Source organism: Colossoma macropomum, unplaced genomic scaffold, assembly GCF_904425465.1.
Source record: "Colossoma macropomum unplaced genomic scaffold, Colossoma_macropomum, whole genome shotgun sequence".
Taxonomy (NCBI): Eukaryota; Metazoa; Chordata; class Actinopteri; order Characiformes; family Serrasalmidae; genus Colossoma; species Colossoma macropomum.
In genome coordinates this window covers 1,672,629-1,689,516 of record NW_023494802.1, presented here as the reverse complement: position 1 = coordinate 1,689,516, position 16,888 = coordinate 1,672,629, and the positions used below count along the sequence as shown (strand labels likewise).

General features: G+C 38.5%; 1 protein-coding gene across 1 annotated transcript; it reads right to left on the bottom strand.

The window, feature by feature from the left end:
• Nucleotides 1-804: 804 nt before the first annotated feature.
• Nucleotides 805-11,227, bottom strand: ogfr (opioid growth factor receptor). Its single transcript, XM_036591794.1, has 7 exons — nt 10,882-11,227; nt 6,179-6,247; nt 5,990-6,071; nt 5,836-5,914; nt 4,662-4,728; nt 3,680-3,828; nt 805-2,044 (listed from the first exon to the last, which is right to left on the bottom strand). Exons 1-7 carry the CDS (start codon nt 11,005-11,007, stop codon nt 979-981), a joined length of 1,638 nt encoding a protein of 545 aa, XP_036447687.1. The 5' UTR covers nt 11,008-11,227; the 3' UTR covers nt 805-978.
• Between the last annotated feature and the right edge of the window lie 5,661 nt (nt 11,228-16,888).

Sequence of the window (16,888 nt, the reverse complement as noted above, 5' to 3'; positions counted from 1 at the left end):
GTGTGAGATGTAAACAGAGTCATTCAGAGTGGTTTGGTGTGAAATGGTTCAGGTTTCTTTACAGTGGAGGTGATAGGAACCAGGGGTCACCATGACTAACATAAATCTAGACATTTTATTCACTATCTAAAACCACCAGTGAACCTACACGTGTCTTCAGAGTTTCATATGGAATGTTGATGATGGTAAAATCTGAAAAAATAAGTTTTCTTAGGGGACTGTTTTGCCTTGTAGCATCTTACATGCATCTCTCTACCACGAATACACGTCAGAAATACACTTTAGGCCAAAATCCTGTCAAAACTATCGTAAAACAATGTCTCAAACATCAGGCAGAGGTCTGGTTCCTATCACCACCACTGTGAACAATTCTGACTTGGTACGTTTCTTAATGATTTACTTATGCAGAAAAAAACAAACATTTTGAAATTCCCCATTAAGAATGATTACCAAATTTGGATGTGATTTTTTTTTCTGGCAAATGTTTTCCATGTGGTTTGTGGTACTTATACATCGTCATTAAATTTGTCGTCTTACATTTGGGTTTGAAAAGTGCATATGGTAGACTGCTGACCGTTAAAGAACACGTCAACATGTTTCACAGTATCAAAGACAACACTTTCCTTCTGCACTGGGCTTACTAATATCCCTCCTACAAATAATATTTATACACAAAAAAAGGGAAAAATGAGAAAAAGGCAAAGATAATCCATTTTCCCTCCGTTTCGCTTTGTGACAATAACATTTACATCTGTTTTTGATGTTTACTTTAACAGCCAAACAAAAAAATGCACAATCCATCCCTTCCTTGAAGAATAAATTTCATTTATTTGTTTGTCCATATCTCATCAATGATTAAGATTAATAGTTTATATTCCCCACCCACACTTATTTACGGTATGAAGTGTTTTGTGTTGACTTGCAGAATTAATTTTTCCTATCTATCCAAACTAATTCATCCTCTTTTCTTTGACTCATTTAAGAATCACCTCGGCAACCTACGCTGGGGTCGGTGTCCATTGGCTCCACCTTCTCCGTCCCATTCTTTTGCCTGTTGACATTGTTTGTGCCAACGTTTCCTTGGTTATCTAGCGAGCAAACGGTCGTTGAAGCCTCTGTGTGGTCAGACATGCCTAATGCGTCAGTCCTAGGAAGCTTTTCTGCGCGTTCGCCTAAAGGTGCGGACACCAAGGCATGTTTTGGACTTTCTACCACCGGTTTTCCCGAACATGTTACTGTGGGGCTTCCTTCAGTCTCTCTGGGCCGGGAATCTGCAGTAAGCATCACGTTCTCAGACTCCTCCTGGAAGCTGGAATGTTCTGGAGAACAGTTGTTGGTTTCTACCACGACATTTTCATCCGTGACCTTGGTGCTGTCCTGATCCGAATCAAGCAGAATGTTCTCAGGTGCTTTAGCTGCCGCTGTTTGACTGTCCTTCATGCGTTCCTCCTCATTTGCATCCTGGATTTTAGCAGCATTGGGTTCAACGCTGCAAGAGTGGTCCATTTCACCGTTGTCAACACTGTTGCCGTTGTTGAGAGGCAAAGGGTCTAGTGAAGGACCATCGTGGATTAGTTCCAGGTCAGCCGTGGAACCTTCTAATTGCTTTTCAAAGTCAATGCTCATGGGGTCATCATCACTTTGTTTCTGGATCTCAATGATCTTCCCATCTCTCTCTCCATCCTTAATTTTGCTCTGGGGTCGAACCTCCTCACTCGTGGCCGCCTGTCCGTTGCCCACTGCTGAGTCTTGTCTCTTCTCCGCCTTTTTCTTGAAGCGTTTCTGGATTTTCCTGGGGCACCACACAAATTTGTCTTTGGGCTCGAAGTGCTGGAAGGCGTAGCGGATTAGCTTCCGGCGCTCCCGCTTGTCTCGCACGGCGAACACAAAGTAGTCCAGCACGCTGCGCTTCACGCTGCTCAGGTTCTTCCTCACGAGTGTCTCCTCCAGAAAGAAACGCACAAGAGGAGCCTGATAGTGCTCAAAGCCAAGCTCCCCCAGGCTCTTCAGGATACGGGTGATCCGCAAGTTATTGTGCATGTTCCTGAAAGAAAGGAGATCGACAGAGAAATCATTTTATTGACAGACACCTATGAGAGAATGAAGGAAAACCGTAACAATGAAACATTAGCAATTTGTCTTTCTTGTTTATTGTATGCAACTATTAAAGTACAAATGAAAAGTAGTCACATTAGCTGATTAGTTATCTTGCTTTCCAGCTGATTCTGACACAGCTCGAACTCAAATAAACAAACCCCCGCTCTCTAAAGGAGTTATTAACAAACATCAAATAAGCAAACGTTACTCACTGTCACCCTCCAAAGGTGTCATTAACAAGCATAAGATTAGTTATCTTGCTTTCCAGCTGATTCTCAATAGCTCCCAACTGAAGCGACACAGCTTGAACTTAAATAAACAAACCGCTACTCTCTAAAAGAGTTATTAACAAACATCAAATAAGCAAACACTACTCACTACTATCATCTAAACGTGTTATTAATAAAACTCAAATAACAAACATAACTCACTGCCACTCTCTAAAAGAGTTATTAACAAACATCAAATAAGCAAACGTTACTCACTGCCACCCTCAAAAGGCGTCATTAATGAACATTAAACAAACAAACGTCACTTACTGCTGCCCTCTAAAAGCATCATTAACAAACATCAAATAAACAAACACTACTCACTACTATCATCTAAACGTGTTATTAATAAAACTCAAATAACAAACATAACTCACTGCCACTCTCTAAAAGAGTTATTAAGAAACATCAAATAAGCAAACGTTACTCACTGCCACCCTTCAAAGGTGTCATTACCAAGCATCAAATAAACAAACGTTACTCACTGCCACCCTCCAAAGGTGTCATTAACAAGCATCAAATAAACAAACATTACTCACTGCCGCCCTCTAAAGGTGTTATTAACAAACGCTACTCACCGTCGCCCTCCAAATGTGTAATTAACAAACACTATATAAACAAATGTCACTCAGTGCCGCCCTCTAAAGGTGATATAACACTGAAGGTTTGAACTTCCCAATTAATTTTCTGTTTGTCGTGATGCAAACATATGATTGTGAAAGATAACAACTGTGGTAAAATAACAATTACTTCTAGGGGCGCAAAACTGCTCTGATGAATCAATTATAAATTACATTCAATTAATTATGCTCTCGCTCTCAGGCTATTTTCATATATACAAATATATAAAAAAGCTTGGTGTGTTGTTTTTATTGTTTATCAGAGCTGTCAAAATAAAATTAAGATATTTGAATGTAGTTTAAAACCATAAGATGCAGGCTCTACACTGCCCTCTACTGGAGGATAGAGTTCAGGCTGTTCATGGTTCTTAGATATGAAAATGTATAATGTTGGAGAGATGCTAAGGTGCTTAAAAATCTTATTTACTACTCAGTTCTTTAGACTTTTATTACTATTCAAAAATCTTTTTCTGGAGAATCATAATTTAAGTGAATCACTGCAATGTCAGAGTTTTACACCCCTAATAACTTCAGTTCTAACTAACTACTGCAGCTGAAACGCACAGCACTCAATGAAAATGGACAAGTTTTAAATAAATACACAAAACAATTGTGGGGTTTCTCGTGTCTCTAAGTGAGATCTGTGATCTACACTGCTGTGTGAACGTGCAGGATGTGCAGCACGCAACTGACCGCTCCAGATTGGCGAAGCGCTCCCTCCAGTTCTCAGCTCGTTTGACCTCGCCGGTTTCCCGGCTCAGCAGCTGGATGCCGTAGAAACCCAACATGAGCTCGTAGGAATCCACAAGACGCCTTTTAGCCTCCTCGTTCTCCCTGAACGCCTGCAGAGAAATCCAGACGACAAGATCAGTCACAGACACACAGACAACAGCAAGTACAGTCGACTGCAGAAGTCTTGAAACCCCAGGTCAAAATTCATGTTTTATTTATGTTTAAAGTGAAAACACTTAAAGACACTTGTGTTAAAATTAACTGTTGTTAATCTGCTGAATTTAACACACTGGGAAAAAAATACAATTTAACATACTGGGAAAAAAATTTCACCTCGCTCTTTTACTCTGGTACGTAGGCTCTCCACAATCATCCAAAATTTAAAGAGTAGACAGACGCCCACACTCAACAAATGACTGAGTAAGAGGTTACAGCTTCTTATTGATTTTTTTTTACTTTTTTTTACTGCCTTATAATAATAAAAAAGAAAATGGTTGAAACAGTTATAATCTCTTGCTTAGTTTTTTTTTATCATTAACATTTTTTATTGATTTTTATCTTAGATTAATACAAAACCACATATATTTGTATTCTGCAACAACATGACACCCTTTACCCTCCCCCTTCCCACCCCAACTGTGTCGGTACTACATTCATGACCTGACCTAATCCAGTGCACTACAAGGCTCTGTATCATAACAAATAAAAAATAAATAAATATTTTGGTACTCTCTAGTTCTAACACACCTAATCTGCTCATTAACAAGCTCTTACTGAGCTGCAGTTGGTGTGTGAAAGTGTGAAAGCGTGTGCAGGGCTCCTCCAGGACCAGGACAGGGAATGATTATGTAATGAGAGATTAATCCAAACGAGAAGATGTGAACTTTCATGCCTTATTTAAATGTCATGTTTCTGTATGTTTCGCAACTGAAGTGATTCTCACCTGGATTTCTTTCTTGGTGAGCTCTGTAGCCATGTAATTCACTCCCGGCTCCCGCAAAGGAAACAACCTATGAGATTCACATTCATGCAGAAGGCAAGCGATTAGTGCATGATATGGACAAAACATGAAACTGCAATTCTAGTACTGGGTATTTCGTGTCATGTGTTACAAACACAATTTTAAGCCCTGGATTAATCTGGCCTGATATTTAGGAGCAAACCTGAATAACGTCCAATAACTGTCTGTCCAAGCCCAACCTGACCTGTACACAGCACCAAGTTTTCAGTCCGAACACGACCTGACATGTTATAAAGTTTGATGACCAACGAAATTCTGTCCAACACTGATCCAAACTGTCCCATCATCAAGGAAGGAACAAAATAAAACTTCATATTTCTTTTAATAGAACCAGTTAAATTAGTGTGTAATGGCAAAAACTGCAGTCACTCGATCAGAAATAAGTAAAATATTTGTTGTTTAACTTACACTTTCAAATAAACATATATTAGTTAATAAAGAAAACACTTCTATTTTTGATAAAATGTTCTTTCAACAGGACAAAACTGAGCTGGCCACAAATAAAACATTTTACATAACAAACTTACTCAATTTTTTAGAGTACTAGGCTACAGAATGTGCCACCAAATCCAACATCCTCGACAAGAGAGTGTACAGAGGGCATCGGTGTTGTGTTGCTCTACACTGCATATCAAGTCATATTATCAAGTGGAATTAAACATGGTGGAGAAACTCTTGAGCCTTGTATCTCTTCTGGACACTCAAGATGAATAGTAATTACAAATATCATGACTCAAAGAAACAGTAAAATAGTTTCACATGGCAGATTTTTTTTCACTGTTAATCTGCTGCAGTTCCAACTGTTTGAACACATCTGTGCTGCCCAGCTCAGGAGAGCAAAGAAAACAGTGTTTTCTAATCACTGTATCTTGTGTTAACTAATACTGAAATTATCTGTAATGTGTTAGATTTGGACTCTTCTACTTACTATTCCTATACATACTTACTACTTCTATTTAATCAACCTTTTTTTTCAGCCAAAATGTTTGGCCTTTTTTCTCTTTCAGCCAAAAAACCAAAGTGCTTTAATAAGTTAATTCGCAGTTAACTCGCAGTTTGGAAAAAATAGAAAAGTAAAATAATAATTACAACTCACCACTGAATGTAAGAGTGAACCCTTTCCAGCCTCTTGTAGTCCGTTCTCCACTCATTGTGAAACGTTTCAATTGACACATCTAAAAAACAAAGCAAAATTATATTCTGTACATTTTTACAGGAATTCGAAGCTGAAAACTCAAAAAGAGACGCACCATCAGGAGAAGATTTTATTTCATTTAAATAAAATTTCAAGTTGGGCATCCTGTCCTCCGAGGTTTCCTCATCAATGATATTCTGAGCAGAAATGAAGACAAACAGGATTCAAAGAACAGTTCGTTTTGTTTATAACCAAATTAGCAAAGAGGTATTATCACTATTTTTGTTTCAATAAGAAAACTCACTGGATAGCCGTGTCTGTAGTTCTGCATGTCCTTCGCTGCACGAAGATTTCTGGAAGAAGAATTGGACCACTGTGGGAAGAGAAAAAGCTCCATCAGCTTCTAACAAACAATTAGGACAGGAACTGCGCTAAACAATAATAAAAAAGTCACAATGAATTGAGAGCAGCATTGACTGGTAAGACTGCTAGCAGTGATTTAAGGTAACAATTTTAATCAGTAATAAAAATAAATAAATAAAAATAACATTGAAAAAACTGAAACTGTATCTCTCATACACCCCCCTCTCCATCCTGAGCGTTTCTCATTTTCTGTCTTTTATGAAAACCACTGTCTATTAAAACTAGGTGCAGCCAATCAGAGTAAGCATTGGCAATATGACAATATCACATTGTTATCAACAATATTACAGAGGCCTGCTGGTGACACACTGTATAAATAAAAATTATGCGCGGCCACGCCGTATCAATGCGTAGGTATGAGATCCTAATGCGTGGCCACGACTTAGTAAGGCATAGGAACGAAATAATTAAGTCATGGCCACAACTTATTAAGGTGCGGGAACAAGTAAGTTGTAGCCAAGACTTAGTAAGGTGTGGGAATGAGATAATTAAGATGTGGCCAAGACTTAGTAAGGCGTGGGAACGAGATCCAAATACAAGGCCACGACTAAGTAAGGTGTGGTAATGAGATCCTAATGCATGGCCATGACTAAGTAAGACATGGGAACGAGATAATTAAGTCATGGCCACAACTTAGTAATTCGTGTGGTAATGAGATCATTCCTTATTAAGCTGTGGTCAAGGCCTAATTATCTCATTCTCATGCCTTACTAAGTAGTGGCCATGCATTATGATCTCACTCACACACCTTACTAAATCGTGGCCACAAATTATTTTTATTTCTACTGAGATACCCTGGGTGGGGGGCGGTGGAAGGAAAGAGGAGCACTGATGCGGCAGTGTCAGCGGGCAGGGAGCTTTTATTCTTTCTCTCAAAATAAACACACAACAAACAAAAGAACGCTAGGCTGTGAGAGGAAAGCTCTTCACTACTGCAGGCTTCAGAGTCGTCTCTGGAGTTTCAAGTTCATCTTGTCTCCCTGCCGCGAGCTCATGTCTCCCTTGTGTCTCTCTCCCTACTGGGGAAAGAAGCTCATATTAGTAGGGAGAGAGAAAATTAGCCACAGGTGTAAGCGTTTGCCAATCAGTCCACATCCTCACTCTGGCCCAGCCTCTTCCTTGCAGACGTCACTTGACCACGCCCCCGCTGCCACATAACACAACGTTATCAGAAGGGCTCCATACAATATGCTTTCCTGAGCACATTGTAGATGTAGCTGGTACTTAAAAAACACTGACCGACAGCATGTCTTATTACAAAAAGAACATAATTAGTCCTGTTTAACTGTATTCAGTGCAGCGGATTTAAGACACTAAACAAAAATCACTGTATACAAAGTTTTTCACAGTATTATAAATGTGGCACTACTGGTTGTTCTTTCCTTTCAAACTTATCAAACCTCGAAAAATTAAATATTGTGATGCATATCGTGTATCGTGGGAATGTCTTCAAGGATCATCATGTTAAATTTTAACCATATTGTCCACCCCTAAATTAAAGTGGCCAGGGCTTACTTTACACACACTATAGGTGCTTATAGCACAAAAACATGTTCTTTTACAATCTTTTATTTTGAAAAAACATTATCCGAGCCAGTCTGTGTTGGACATAAAGGTCTGTGTACATTTATTTCTTAAAATATTTAAAATCGAACTGAATCAAACTGAATCACGACCTTACAACTAAAAACTGGAACCAAAAACGATGCATATCGTTACACCACTAATAGTCACGGAAATGCAAGTTATGCTGCATAGCCAATTTACTCACTTCACTTATAAATACAGTTCAAAGTTACCTCCCTCACAGAAAGTTATTGCATGAAATGGTTATAAATGCCACCTGATGCTTTTATAACTAGCTATTTATTACAATACATTCATGGTGGAGAGGGACGTGCAGGGCGTTATAAGACCAAAGGATAACCATTTTACCATCATCAACATTACATATAAAGACTCAGAAGACACATGCAGGTTCACTGGTGGTTTTGGACAGTAAATAAAATGGCTATATTTGTGTTGTAGTTATGGTGACCCCCGGTTCCTATCACCACCACTGTACAGAAATCTGAACCATTTCACACCAAACCACTCTGAATGACTCTGTTTAAATCTCAACCACTGAATTATTCAGAAAATTTTAGAAATCAGTGAAGTTGCCCTGTTTCCTTTATGCTTCTGCAGTTTGCCTATAAAGCCATCTTTAACACCAGAGAAATGTACACTGAAACCATACATAATAACTACATTTAACCTTACACAGCATGCAATATACATAAAGGAACAAAAACAAAAACTTTTCCACTACGTGTAGCGCATACCACAGCACTCTTTTGCATATTCTTCTCCAAGTAAAGGACACTGCTGCAAGGCCAAGCGGCAACCAATTATCCAGGATGATTATACTGTTCCCTGTGCAGGGAGGACGCCCAGACATTTTTAATCTATTCAGGAAAAGAGCACTTCTAACTGATGAAGGAGAGGAAGAAATCTATTGTAATGTGCCACTGAACTGAACGATGGTTGTAGTCATCATACACGACTGCTCTAAAATTGGAAGAATGACTTGATATTAAAGAGCACTCTCACTGCAGTGCTGTGCATGGGACACTGTGTCCAGCGCACAGCACAAAAAATGGGACCAGCTACACAGAATAATAATTCCCTACTAAATTAAGCAGTCATAACTAGAGCTGGGCGATAAGGAGAAAATATAATATCATGATACTTCAACAACTTTTCACGATACACGATATGGCACAATATTTATTTTTTCTGACATCTGATATGTTGGAACAGAAAAAGAACAAGAAATGCCACATTAAAAAAAAAAAATTTCACTGCACTGCAATAATTCTAATTATACAGCACTAATAACAGTCGTTGTAATGAAAAACGCTGGTCAGTGTTTTTAATCCTTGTCATCAATATACTCTAAGAAGCATATTGTGATATAATTTTTATCATGATTATGATAAATATTGCCCAGCCCTACTTCAAAACCACATTTGATACCAAAACTGTTATGCACTACCTACATCGGGCCTCATTCACCAACCGTTCTTAAGAAGAAATTTATTCTTATGCAGTTTTCACGAAGATTTTGACATTCACCTGTGTTTTCTTATTTGGGATTTGTTCTTAGGTAAGAACAGAATCTACAGACACTCAAGAGCACAAAGGTGTGAACAGTTCTGCGCTTTAAGAACACGTCATTAATCTGACGTAGACTTTTTCTTAGGACCTTTCTCAAGAACACATTTAAGAACAAACTTAGGAAGATACTGCTGAATAAGGCCCACTGTGTTCTATTCACTGAAACACAGAGGCCAGCAGTGGCCTCTCTTTGCCTTTGCCACTATGGCTGGTGGCTTGACCATGATATACAACTGAAAAAAGGAGGATTTCAGATGAGCATGACTTTATCCAGTAGCAGAAGTGTTGGTCAGCTTTCTTATCGCACATCACACACCTGATTCAACTCATCAGCCCATTTCATGAGTACATCCTGCATGTTAGAGCAGGGAAAACATGATAATGTGTTGTAAGTTATCTGCACTTCTTAAGCATCATTCATCAATCACTACACTCTTAAAAAAACATTTTTTGGGGGTTCTTTAGTAAAGGTAATGGTCCTGTTCAGAACCATGAGTTCCACATAGAACCACTTTCATGATTAAAAGATTCTTTGCAAGGTGAAGTGGTTCTTCAGACTGATGGAGAATGTGCTGTACATGGTTCTATATAGAACCTTTTTGAAAATGGTTCTATATTGCACCAAAAAGGGCTCTTCTATTGCTAGAAGCTTGATATCATGACAATAGCAGAACCCTTTATGGTGTCTAGACAGAATTATTTGCATACTTAAAGGGTTCTTTGCATGGTGAAATGGTTCTTCAGACTGATTTATGATGTGTTGTACATGGTTCTATATATAACCTTCAAAAATGGTTCTATGTAGCACCAAGAAGGTTTCATCTAACATGTTAGAAACCTGACATTCGTGAGTATGTTCAAATTGGTTCTACACAGAACCGTCTGTAAGCTTAAATGGTTCTTCAGGGTGTAATGATGCATAATGTGTTGTATATGGTTCTATACAGAAACTTTTTGAAAATGGTTCTACGTAGCAGCAAAAAGCGTTCTCCTTACATGTTACAATCTTGACATCGAGACAATACCAGAAAATGTTGGTGCTGTGTAGAACCATTTTCAAAAAGGTTCTATATAGAACCATATACATCACATTCTACATCAGTCTGAAGAACCATTTCACCATGCAAAGAACCATTCACGCATGAAGTGGTTCTATGTAGAACTCATGGTCCTAAACAGAACCATTCCCTTTACTAAAGAGCCCTGGAAGAACCATCTCTTTTAAGAGTGCATCTTAGCTTAGCCGCTAGCTCATCCGTTAGCTAACCCGCAGCATCTGCAGCAGCAGCCCAAATCCTGCTGTAATAACTCCACTAAAAACACACAAAACTGCACTAAACGCGCCACAAACAAGCTCACGGTTCCTAAGCGGAGACTGGTGGCCTTAAATGCGTTTGGATGTGATAAATTAGCTTAAGCACGTACGAAAGCAGTCCTGGATCTTTTATTTTTGTCCTGGCTGCAGCGCCGCGCCGGGTTCTCCCCCAGCTCGTCTCCATCGCTCTCCGTGTCCCAGGTGGAGTCGTACTCGCACACCAAGTCGTCCTCCATGCTTCAGAAAATCCACTCGATCCCTGTTGAAACGTGAGCAGAGGGTTAGAGGAGCTTAAACGAGGCTGAAAGTTTGTTTTCCCGGCCGCTTTGACGCTCCGCCACCATCCGGCTCCTCTGCAGCCTAAAGCCCCATCAGCTGTGATGCAGGGCCGGCTAGACTGGAGCTAAGCGGCTAAGCTAAACACCATAATGCCTGTATGGACAAGGCACAGAGGGGGAACGTCTTAAACGGGCCTACAGTTTTAACAGTACTCCAAAACTTTAAATGTACTTAGAATACTACACCTAACATACTCAACATAATATGAGCCGCATATAAAGAAAACTCACTTCCCTAAATTGTTTTATATGTTAAACTTGTATTTCCATATATGTTTGACCTGTATGTGCGAGTCATTTACAAAAAAGTCCTGCAGGAATTGTGCAGGCATTAGAAATTCCCACAGATAAGAGTCCAGATACACCTGCAGGATCTGTATAACGATACAAAACACAATTAAATATTAAACCATGTTTGAATTTTGCATGATTACCTTTTGATGAACACAACAATTGCAATTTTTTTTTGCCTGAAAAGGTGAATCCATGAATGTATCTGAACAACTGAATTAAACGTTGTCTTACTCCAGCTACTCCAAAACCCTTCAGAAATTGTGAAGAACGATCCAAGAATTTCCATGACAATTGTCCAGCTTTCAGGAATCCCACAGCAAAATGATCACTGAAAATCCTGTGGGATTATATCCCTGCAGAAATGTTCTTCACACTGTTCCTGCAGGTATGACCATCACATTTTCAGCAGGAATCTTGTGGGATTTTTACAAGGGTATTGTAGAATAGCACATATGAGCATATATTGCCATATATTTAAACATTCAAAAAGGGTACAGTTAAATATATTTAGCATAGGGGTGGGCGATATGGCAAAAATGTTACATCATGATACTTCCAGGCATTTTCATGATACTTGATATGCATCACAATATTTAGTTTTTTGGAGGTTTAATAAGATGAAACAGACTAAATAGAACATTTAGTGGCACATATAAACATACTATAATAACAATAAAAACAACAACAACAATAATAATAATAATAATAACAAACCTACATTTACAATGATTTTAGTCGATGTTTTACAAACTGTGCTGCACAAATTCCAATTAAACAGGACTGATCATGCTTACTTTGTAAAGAAACATGTAGTTAGTCTGTGTACTTTAAGTACTGATTAGAAAAACACATATATTTGAAAACATCTAAGACATCACATATATCGCATGTAGGTAATCAAAGCAGATGTATGCACATGTATTTTCCCATAGCATGACATTTAAAATTTAAACTACTGTAAGATTGTGGCTTCCATGTTAAAACATACTCAGGCTACTCACTTATGGATTGACGAATGAACGGATGGATTGAAGGACGAATGGATAGACAGAACCGTCCATCTGTGCATTCATCCAATCATTCATCCATAGGTCCCCCTGGTGCAGTAAATGTCCACTTGTAGACCTGTCGACACCATCCATCATCCATCCATCCAATCATTCTGTCCATCAATCCATCATCCATCATTCCATCCATATAGTTAACTAGTACAGTAGCCCTGTTGAATCCATCCATCCATCCGTTCATTTGTCTAGTCATCCTGTTTACTCATCCTTCCATCTAATAATCCATCCATCCTTACATCCATCCATTCATTCATCCGTCCATCCATCTGTTCAATCCTCCAATCATCCATCTATTCATACATATTTCTCTTTTGTACAGCAAATGCCCACTGGTAGACCTTTTGACTCCACCCATCATCTGTTCATCCATCCATCCATCCATCCATCCATCCAACCATATAGTTAACTTGTACAGTGGCCATGTTGACTCCATCCATCCATCCATCTGTTCATTTGTCCAATCATTCTGTTATTCACCCATACATCTAATCATCCATGCATCCATCCATCTGTTCAATCCTCCAATCATCCATCCATTCATCCATATTTCTTTTTTGTTCAGCAAATGCCCACCTGTAGACCTTTTGACTCCATCCATCAACTGTTCATCCAATCTTCCTGTTCATCCATCCATCCATCCATCATCCATATAGTTAACTTGTATAGTAGCCCTGTTGACTCCATCCATCCATCTGTTCATTTGTCCAATCATCCTGTTTATTCATCCATCCATCTAATTATCCATCAATCCATCCATCCTTCATTCCTCCAATCATCCATTCGTTCATCCGTATGTCTTCTTTGTACAGCAAATGCCCACCTGTAGACCTTTTGACTCCAGTCATTCTGTTCATTCATCCATCCATCTAATCATCTAATCACTCATCCATATGTCTCCCTTGTACACTGAATGCCCATTGGTAGACTTGTTTATTTATATAATTACTTGCTTCGTGACTGTTAATGCTCTTATCATGTCTGACAGACTCTCTTTCTGTGTATCAGTGTGCGTGTGTGTGTGTTGTTTGGGAGGAGTCGACTTTCAGCTGGTATTAGATTTTAATGCGGAACCAAAGGCAAAGCCACTGTAAGCAGCCTTGTGTTTCTAATGCGGAGGAGACCACTAGAACGCAAGGTACAGCGGAGGAGGGATGCCAGGGACGGGACAGAAAAAAAGACAGGAAAAAAAGACAGTCCTGGAACTGTGAGTGACAGCCATTCACTTCTATTGGCTGTGTAAGTATGCTAACGTTTTAAATGTCAGCCAATGTTTGCCTTGGATTTGGATTTGGATGCCTGACTCTTTATAACTACTCTTCACAAACCAATGAGGCTGCATGAGACGGTTTCCATGGCAACGTTTTGACCAATCCCTGGCGAGATGGTTCACATGTCATTTGCTTAAGCATTACATCCTGACTACCTCCAACATGGACAGACCTGTGGTGTGCCATTGCAGATGACTGCAAAGCAATTAGCTCTCTACATGATGGTACATATATTACAAACATTGCCCTGGTCTGATAGAGCTTTTAAGCAGCAGGGGGACAGAAGAGGTTCCATTTTATCCTGCCAAACTTTTATGCGCACTGCTGTGTGTCTGAGCATAATGGGCTAGAAAGAGAGCATAATTTGCCTTCCTTGTCATGACATTAATTGGACGTCTTAGCACCACATAGCTGTTTCTCACGCATTCCGCTCACCAGCAGTGGATAAAAATAGCATCTAGCATCAAAGGGAATGTGATGTTGAATGGCCCCCTGCATCGGGCTGCTATTTTTAGCTCTGGTTACTGTGGTAACTGCAGGGGGATGGGGCATGGTGTTGATTTTAAACCGTAGCTGGCCATTTTCAAGCTCATTTTCTCCTTTGACAGACGCTGAATGATGATCGCTAACCGCTATGCTGTAAAACATGAGGTGTTCAAAATGTGGAGGCACTGATTTTTGCATGGGTCTGTTTCTGTGTAGTTAATTTTATGCCAAAAGTTTCAACTAAAATTATAAAATCCACAAGAACAATACTGAGTATCAAAACGTCAGAAACTTGTTGCAAATACAAATATTTAGAGTTAAATCAAACATGTTTTTTTTAAAAAAGGTTTCTACTCATTTTTGCTCATTTGGTTATACATTTATTACCTATTTTACCAGTTTTTGCTTTAAATTTTTAATATTTGCTGATTTTGCTGATACATTTTTTGCTTCTGGAGTTGCTCTTTTGTTGTTTTTCTTTTGCTTCTGATTTTTGACATTTTTCCTGACCACTGAATGACACCGTGAAAGGAGGCTAACAGAGTATGCAGAGAAACAGATGGACTACAGTCTGTAATTGTAGAACTACAAAGAGCTCCTATATGGTAAATGGGGCTGTTAAAATGGACACTGAGTGTAGAAACAAGTAGGTGCAAAAGTTTTAGGTCTCTTACATTTAAATTGTTAGTTCTGGAAACATTCATTCATTCATACATAGGTTGCAACAAATTTCAAGCATTTAAGCATACACCTTTAGATCAGAATGTCTTAAGGATTATGAAAAACATACATATAATCTGTCCGAGCCTTCGACTAACACTGTATTTGTTTTTTGAGGGAGCTCCTGATAGCAGTACAATGAAACAACGTACTGCATTAAATAAACAAAAGTGAATTTTTTTTTGGTAGATTTGTGTTGACATAACATATTTTATTCATGGGGAAAGGATGTACGCATTTGAATGAAGTGAATTTAATATATTACTTTTTTCTCTGAGGTACTGTGTGATGGTTTTGTTTGTTCACTGGAGGAAATCACCTTGACGACAACAAATATTCTTCCTCTCTCACCTCTCTGGGGCGTGAACATCATGCTGATTGATTTGAATCGCATCACTGAAGCAGATCTGAATCTGTCTCCTCTCTGAGGATTTGTTTATTTCTGCTCCACTTTATCATCGATAGCACTCTGCCAAGAGTGCACTGAAGAACCACTAAGAGAGAGAGGGAGAGTGAGAGAGAGAGCAAGAGAGAGAGAGAAAGAGAGAAAGGGGAGAATGACTGAGGGTGGTAGGTAGAGAGAACTGAACTGGAACAAACTGAACTGAAACAAACCAAACCGAACTGAAACAAACCAAGCCTAACTAGACTGAACTTAAATAAATAAATAAATAAATAAATAAATAAATAAATAAAACAACACAAACTGAACTAAACTGAACTGAATGTAATTGAATTAAACTAAGCTGAACTGAACTGAAGTGAACGTAATTGAAGTAAACTGAACAGAACAGAAATGCGCTGAACTGAACCAAAGTGAAATGATCAGAACAGAACTAAACAAAACTGAACTGAGTGCAGTTTGTATTATATATATATATATATATATATATATATATATATATATATATATATATATATATATATATATATAAGCACACAAATACTCAGACTAACACGTACATCTGCACACCAGCAGCCTCTTCACGGTGTGTTTATATAATGGCCCCTCCTACACACACAGCACACCAACGCACACATGAATACACTCATGCAAACTGAAATCCCACTGCATGCACCTCATTTCATTACATCTTCATGCTGAGACCTGTAGGAGGCTGAGCTGGAGAGGAAAGCGACAGTTTGGCAAAGAAACTATTTTACATACACCTTTTAAAACTTCTGCATAATCAAACACTTAAAACATAAAAAGAGTTGGTCAGAGTTGTTTGGTGTGAAATGCTCTATTCTAGGGAAGTCAGAATTGTTCACAGTGGTGATGATAGGAACCAGACGTCCACCTCTAAAAGCCCCCTCACAGCTCCCTACATGAAATGGTTATGAATACATTGCCTGATGCCTGAGACATTGTTTTAAGATAGTTGTGAAAAGAATTTGGCCTAAAATGAGGCAAAACAGACAGTAAAGAAAACTTATTTTGTTCAAATCTACAATTTTACCATCATCAACATTACATATCATCACTGTCCAAAGAAAAACAAGGATCTCCAGAATGGCCACTTTACATGAGAGGGCAAAAATGTTCTTAACTTTTAATCTAAGTTAATGTAATGTGGAGATTTTATTTTAAACAATTTTGAAGCATTTCTTTTGCTCCTTTACAGAAAAATAAAAATCGAAAAAATGGAAATACTTGTTTTTGTGATACGTGTAGGTTCACTGGTGGTTTTAAATTGTAAATAAAATGGCTATATTTGTGATGTAGACAATCTGGGGCCAGATTAACGAAAGCTTTCTTAAAAAAAAAAACTTGTGAAAGTTCTTAAAACAAACACTAAGAAGTTCATAAAATGTTCTTAAATGCAAATCTCAAAAAAACTTGAGAAAAAACATGAGACGCATTTTGAATTTGTAGTAACTGTTATTTCTGTTGTTTAATCCACTCAGAGGAGCAAAATGGAGGAAAAACATCAAACTAAGCAT